The following is a 7,459-nucleotide window of genomic DNA, read 5'->3' as shown; positions in this document are numbered from 1 at the left end:
ACCCCTCTCACACCTCTTGGCTCAGCTACAAAACCACCTTACCCCCAGAAGCAGTCCCACTGTAAGCCACGCAGGGCAAACGTTTGGCAATAGACTCAATGGCAACACACCACAAGAGGCATCAGCTCCGCGTCTTTCCCTCTGGGGCACTTTCAGGAATGAGGCGTTGTTCTCCCTTACCTTCAGGACAAGGGCAAGTCACACCCTTTCTTATGCTCCTCCCAGAGCACAAGATTTAACCTGCAGTACGCTGTCCATTAATCAAAACCTCTGAGCCTCACTGCTCCAGATGGAGAAACTTTTTCCCAGATGCCTTTCTCAGATGGACGGGGTGCTCTGCTTGAGACCCTTTTGGTGGGTGTCCTGGCCCTCATCAGAAAAGCAGCGCAATTTAAGCATCTCAGCTGAAGCGTTTGGCTATCACAGGACATACTACTGTTAAAAACAGCCCCAAAGCAAAACTCAGACTTTGGGTTCACAGCGGGAACTTCTTTCCAGAGGGGAAAGGCAGACCCAGACCCTTAAGACAGGGCCTGCCCAAGCCCTAGGACTCCAGCCTCTTAAGATGCGAGTCCCCAAGCTGTGTAAAAGTGACATTCTCTTCACTGTCCCTTCAGGTCCCCCCAAAGGGTGCTCTTAGCCTTAATGCTCCACACTGAAACTAAAGCATTTACCCTGGTACTATTTTCCTCCCCTCTGCAGACACCAATGAAAAGAGAATTCAGTCGATTCAACTTAAAACGATGACAAAGGAGGAAAAATAATTGAACCTATTCACAATTCTTTCACTAAAAGGCAATGCAGGAAGTACTGTGAATACCGCTTTCAAACCTCTGTCCCACAAAAGACGCCTGCTCGATGTTTTCTCGTAACCTTGAATTTAGAAAGCCGATGCAGATTCCACCTCAGATTTCATCAGCTGCTCGCCAGCACCTATGCCGGTTCTGTTCCGCTTCGGGAACCGCTCACGGAGCCTCCTTTCATAAACATTAATGAGTCGGAGCTCATTCCGCAACCAGGCACAGAATTAATGGGAGTCACTTTAGCCTCTTCATTTCTCAACAGTTTTATTGCCTTTAAGAAAATTTTTGTAAAATATAAATACAAAGGCAGGAGATTTACTTACAAAGTTAAAACACAGATCTCAAACATAAACACACAATTCAGAAAATTTAGTTTATGTACAGTTTCAAGCAACTTCAACATATGTTAGTTTTTCAATATTTTACAAGGTACAGAAAAAATAGTTCAAAGTCTTCTTTAAATAAAGAGCATAAAATGTTTAAACATATATAAACAATCCGGTTTGATGTGTGAAAACTAAATTTCACAGCTTTTAAATTAGGATATAAAAGTTCTTACAATTAGTTGATGCGTATGGATATGGTTTAATTTATATTACAAACTATTGAATTATATTCAATAGTGCTTACCTGGCCAAAGCAGGTAATTCTGTAAACAAAAAAACAAAAATAATATCACCAAGTGCCTTACTGAATTCTGTCTCCCAAACAAGCCACACGACTTTGATCACATCACCTAGAAAAAGTATGTTCTGTGTAATCAGTGCTTTGTATGAAACAAAGTCAATGTGTGGGTGTGTTCTTTAAAAAAAAAAATGTGTTCCGAGTAATAACAAACTTATCCCAAAGCCTGTGTGCATTTAAAGAAACATTATATAACAATTTTGTAAAAACTGATTGAAGTTAAAAAAAAATTCTTCCAAAATCCATCCAACTGGAATTCAGATCTCTTATATAAAGGAAAGATATTTTCATATTTAATAGTGTCCTTTCTTTACAGAAACAATTGCATTTGAACACATATACATAAAGAAGTAACTGTATAGAGTACTGTACATTAAATGGCCTGATGGTTCACCAGAGGATGTCGAAGGGAGGGTCCTCGTGCGGATGCAACCAGTGAAGCGAGGAGCCGAGCAAAGTCTTGAGTTCGCTTGTAAACTCTACCAAGTCCAACAGCTCTTTGCTCTCCGGGTTAAAAGCTTCAAGGTCCGTAGCGCAAGAGAACAACTGGCTGAGGGAAGTCTGTTTGTAAAACTCTGCCTCCGTGATGGTCACAACTTCCAGACTGGGGAAGTTGCAGCGGAAGATGCGAGATGACATTTTTAGCCTCTTCACCACGTCCGAGAGCAAAAGCCAGTTTCGTGGTCTGTGGAAGCGAAGGAGAAACAGGCTCCAATAACTGACATTAAGTCACGGGCTTCTTGACTCTTCACCGTATCACTGTGTGACAAACCCTCCCCGCAAAAACAACCCCCCCTGAAATCAAGGCCATTGCCCAGGGGGCCAAATATAACAGATGTGCCGGCACGTACATATTTGCTCATACTACCGCTGCCCGCAGCTTCGGGGAAGGAGGGGGACTAAGCACGCAGGGGCACTGGAGCCTACAAACCCAGGACTCGCGAGCGTGCGCAGGTCAGCAGCCATCCCGACGGCTGCTCACACCGTTAAAGGTTCACCCGGCTGAGCCTGGCTCTCATTTAGCAAGTTAGGAGATGGCTTACAGTTAAAACCAGAAATTTCAGCACCTCTGACTTCCAGAGATGCCAATATTAAATACAAGTCCACAGAGGGTTGTTTTTCTCAGATTAAGAATATGATTTTTTAATTCAGTCTTTGTACTTGTCCACTGCAGAGAACTTAAGTTATATCCATCACCCAAATAATAAAAACATGCTAAAACCCGCAATCCCGCATGATTAATATTCAAAACTATTTTTCCCACGGCTGTCATCAAAATTGGTGCAGATGACAAACAGTAGCTGTTTACAAAGCTAATTTATATCTTGAATGTAACAGATAATAAAACTTTCCAGGTCTTTGCTTATTATTAAGTGTCATAGCATCTTCTGTAAGATGCTTATTTGTTTGATCCAATTCAGAGCTTTAAACCAGTTTTGCTGCGAAGTCTAGAACAGCAGTAACGGTGTCATTTCGTCATCCACAAAAGCATGGCCACTCAGCAAAGCAGAAAGGCCCGTTAAATAAAATTAAGACCACCTTACAAACATGATATCCAAATTTCAGTGCTAGATGCACTTGTATTTTGGGACGTTATACCAAGGTGGGAGGAATGCCTGCCTGGGAGAAATTTTTGTTCAAACATCACTCGTCCCGCTCAGGAGTACAGACTCAAAACACAGCCCCAACAAGTCAGCCTTTCCCCCTCTCACCTCCCATTAGCTTATTTCTAAAAAGCCCGGCGGTTACAGTATTGCTTTCTCATTTATGTTGGATATATGCAAATGCTTTTCCCCATGGACACGAACTGCCATCATCCCAAGCAGATCGCCTCAGCTATTTTTACCCCAAAACCTGTATTTGTTCTTACCCCTGAGAGAGACACACTTGAATGTTGTAACACGGCAAGGGAGGCTCATCCGAAAATTCAAATTCGAACACATCGCTAAAGCCATCTTCATCTTCATCACCTGGGCCGGGCGGATTTGCCAAGATGTCAAATCCAGATTCATCTTTTGGATCTAAATAAAATTGAATAAACGTGCCAAGTCAGCATTGAAGAGACTGTTGCAGGTCTTGCTTTTTCTTCCAATAACGTGATCTGTAAATAAAATCAGTTTCCTTCCTTCCTAGCTTCCTCCACCATAAAAACAAAACAGTCCCCACCCCCACGTGCCGCATGTTTTGAAAGTCTCCACATACAAAGAAATAAAGGGTAACATTTGCTCACCGCACACAGAGCTGCCATAGAAATCCCAGTACAAACCAGGGTCATCAACACTTCGACCTTGCAGGTCAGTTAAATACTCTGGAGAGGAAAAAACAACAACAAAAACATACTGATGAGAACAAAAAGCTGGCAAGTTTAGCAGACCGTGTGTCATACAGTCTCACTATGCATCCTCCATACCTTCCATCAAATAAAACCCACACCGTATTATTCCTGATACACGTGCTACAAAGAACAGCATATACACACATCATTCTCGCAAATACTCCTGGAATTAGCTTTTCTCCTGCATCCTTTCTCCCATCACATCAAGTAGCGACCCACCCCATCAAATAATCACCCACAGTCTAAAATGGACAGACCCAACCTTAAGCTTCAGTAACTGAGAGCGGCATTTTATTTCTGTGAAGGACAGGATGTGGCATGGTTTTTAGCCTGCACAGTTATTCTGGACACCAACCTGGGGGTGAAACAGTGGCCCCAAAAAAACTGATGGAAAAGGTTTTTCCACATAGATACATTCAGAAGATGTAATTCTTTTCTACAGACATAATTTGGGAGATTTGCTGGTTGAGGTGATGAAAAGATACTGGGATTCAAGACACTAACAAGTCCAAGATACCAGACTTCACTGGAGTCCTGATACACCTATGCACTTTCTACACTGCACCATTAGAACAAGTGGATGAGTACTTAAACTCATTGACTGTGAACACTGCAAACATTTTCAGAGGTAAAGTTATTAAGGAATGCAAGTGCCTCTATCCGAAACTGACAAGAAAAAAAACTAAAACCATGTTAGAACATGGACATGTTTAAAGACAAGATCATTTAATACAGTTTTACAGCATTTCAGCTATAAAATGAGGCAGAACTTGCAAAAAGACAAGTACTAGAAGGATAAAAAGCAAGACCAGGAGACAGCATGATTACGTTTAACGAACAGCTATTCAATTTGGCAAGTTTATTTTCATTTCAAGCAGAAAAATGAAGGCACCGAAACAGCCTGCTGACCTCCTACCTATCAAATCTGATAGTGGCATAATCCTTATGACTTATTAAAAGTTTCAATTAGAAGGAGCTCCCATGCATGGCTATGCTTCCCACCTGCAGCAGCTGGGTTTTTGCAGGCAGAGAGGGAGCTACTGCAGCCTACCCTAACGCTCCTCAGCGTGGAGCCATCCCCACCGGGCGGCAGGGACTTTGGGGGGCCAGGGACCGTCGCCTCATTTGCCACGACCAGCAGAGCCCCGTGCAATGTGGCAACGCACCTGTGAGGAAGGTCTCCATGAGCTCGCTGTGGGTCATTTTCACGATGGTCCTCCCAGAGTAGGTCGCAAGCGTTGGATCAGCACCGTAAGACAGTAACAGGCGGACAATTTCCAAGTGATCGTTTTCGACCGCATCATGGATTGGTCTAGGGAAATAAAAAAGATCACGGCGTTACCTTTTGACTCAATACTATTACGCAAATGCATTTGACAAGAAACTTCTGACTTCAGATCAAAGTTATTTATAGAAAATAACACTATTAATACAGCTGCCAATCATCTCATTGTCGGTTTTACTTGCACATCATCCCCTCCCCTCCTGTCTTTTCACAGTCAGACTGCTCGGGGCAGATATGTCTGTTACGTCTATTCATTGCCGTACATATTTCGAGGGCCAGTAAAATAATTACACTGCTGTAACAGAAAGCAGGAGTTTGCATGAAGCCTCACTAACATCATTTTGCTGTAAGTCACTCTACCGTTCCAAATCTCTGCCAATTTAACAGCATGTTGTGGAGTAAGGGCTCATTCAGCCTGCCTGTGGGCAAGCACGGAAATCAGTTACCCAAAGCTCCTAAATTATGTACACAGAAATAAGTTATGAAAATTTGCTGGGAATTAAACTTCTGCGCTATATCCTCTTTAAATAGCACTTGCCAATATATTTGCAGCACAATTCAACCCTTCTACTCGGAGAAGAGAAAAACATGTTATTTTAAGTTTAGTCCACCCAGAAGTTAATGCATTTTACGCAGCATGAGCAATCTATACAAGCTCAGACATAGATTTTGTGAGCCTACAGAAGGATTATTCATTAATACACATGCCTGCAATTCCAGGTTTAGAATTCCTTATCGCTAATTATAAATCGCATTAACTTTTGCCTTTAAAATTGATTGTACGTAAGGGGGAGTTGTCTGGAAGTAGAACATATTACCCTTCAGGCTAATGAAGATGTGTTAAAATCCCATCTTTTCCTTAGACAGCAATGACCAGGGAACGGAAAGAGGAGTTAAATGCAACGGCCACTGATCATGGCAGCTCAGCTGAACTCTACATTCCTCCTCCTTTAGGCTGTCAACACTGCTGCCCCCCAACAAGGCTTTCAAGCTCTCACACAGATGTATTAAAAGGTAAGAAAAATAAGGAAGGACTTTAACTAGGATCACATACTGCCTTCCTGGAAAGCTTTCAGAATGACATTACAAGGGGAAGTCATCTGGAAGCACAGGCAAGCAAACTCCTCAACTCCGTCTACCAATCTGCCAAGCAACGCTCGGCTAACAACCAGGGCTGCAAAGAGGTCGCGTCCCACCACTCCTTCAGCCACACGCGGCAATGTCCCCTCTACGTCACCACCGCTTCGGTACGGGCCGGCATCCATGTGAGCTCGGGACAGAGCAGAGGCAGATCAAAACAGTCAGAAGAGGAAGGCACACCGCCGTTTTCCCACCTATTACACAGCGCTGCTGGTGCGAGGGGGACTCCGATCCACCTCAGGAAGAGGTATGTTCCAGGTGTGTTTACCTCCAGTACTTTCCAGGAGGCTGTCACTTAGGGTGATTAACATCTGTCACACGTGAAGCACTCTCGCTTGCCCCCATCTTGCAGGAAAGCTGTATGCAGTTTTGGTTTTGGCACGTACACACTATATTGACATGAGGAGGTGCACTTGGAGAGTTTGCAGCTCCTTCCGTATGGAGAGAGGGCTTATCCCGTGCTGCCTGCCTCTGGCACGCCCCGGGTCACCAACGCAGCAAACAAGCAGGTGATCCCCGAGCTGCTGAGCACGGTCCTCAACCCAGCTCGTGCCACCCCTCGGACCCCTGGCACCAGAGAGCACAACACGTGCACGCCCTCAAAGCCTGACGTGCCACTCTTTGGACAGCCACTTTCAGATTTAAAGACCAGAGAGGTCCGTGAGGGTCACTTGCAAAGGGTCAGAATATCCCTTTCTCAATTTCTCAGGGAAGTCTCTAACATAACACTGAAACTATCTGACACCCTTGAAACAGACAGCACTGGAGAAGCCAGCATTCCCGGGGTCCCCCGCAAGCCTCACCCTCCCACCTCCACCTACGGCCCCAGTGCTTCCGCACAGGGACCCTGCAGCATCGCAGGCCTACGCAGCACCCAGCGCACCCAGGACCCGGCCGGTGCTAAACATCCCAGGTGATACAACGCAAGAGGTTAACAAATAATAGGGGTGCTGACACAGAGGCTGAAGAAGTATCGTGTGCTTCTGGCTGTCAGCAAGCATCTGAGGCCTGAGCTGTGGGGTCACGGCACTCCCAGCATCTGTAGCGGGAAAGGTCAGCCTTGCTGCAAACCCTCCTGTCCCCCGCTGGGCATGCAGCATCCCTGGCTGAAAGTCTGGCAACGGGCACCAGGAACAGATGAGAGTTACGGCCACTGCCAAATGCTGGGGACGCTTTTTTCTTCCCCACTCTCTCACTTTACTGGAGTCTTTA

The 7,459-nt window shown here is 44.8% G+C and overlaps 1 protein-coding gene across 12 annotated transcripts in view; it reads right to left on the bottom strand.

The window, feature by feature from the left end:
- Positions 1-1,083: 1,083 nt before the first annotated feature.
- The window catches only part of BCOR (BCL6 corepressor), an 82,510-nt gene continuing 76,134 nt past the window's right edge, over positions 1,084-7,459 (bottom strand). For 10 of the 12 annotated variants that reach the window (XM_087757758.1, XM_087757768.1, XM_087757767.1 and 7 more), the window contains 4 exons: positions 4,989-5,134; positions 3,718-3,795; positions 3,358-3,508; positions 1,084-2,172 (listed from right to left, as the gene is read on the bottom strand). In XM_087757758.1, the coding sequence (XP_087613884.1) occupies positions 1,878-2,172; positions 3,358-3,508; positions 3,718-3,795; positions 4,989-5,134 (670 nt within the window). In that variant the 3' untranslated portion in view covers positions 1,084-1,877. The remainder of the gene's footprint in view (positions 2,173-3,357; positions 3,509-3,717; positions 3,796-4,988; positions 5,135-7,459) is intronic. The other 2 variants (XM_087757765.1, XM_087757770.1) reach the window with 2 other exon arrangements.

Source organism: Nipponia nippon, unplaced genomic scaffold (genome assembly GCF_047370975.1).
Source record: "Nipponia nippon isolate SJK-2023a ecotype South Korea unplaced genomic scaffold, ASM4737097v1 scaffold_2, whole genome shotgun sequence".
Classification (NCBI taxonomy): domain Eukaryota; kingdom Metazoa; phylum Chordata; class Aves; order Pelecaniformes; family Threskiornithidae; genus Nipponia; species Nipponia nippon.
This window is presented reverse-complemented; position numbering and strand designations above follow the sequence as displayed.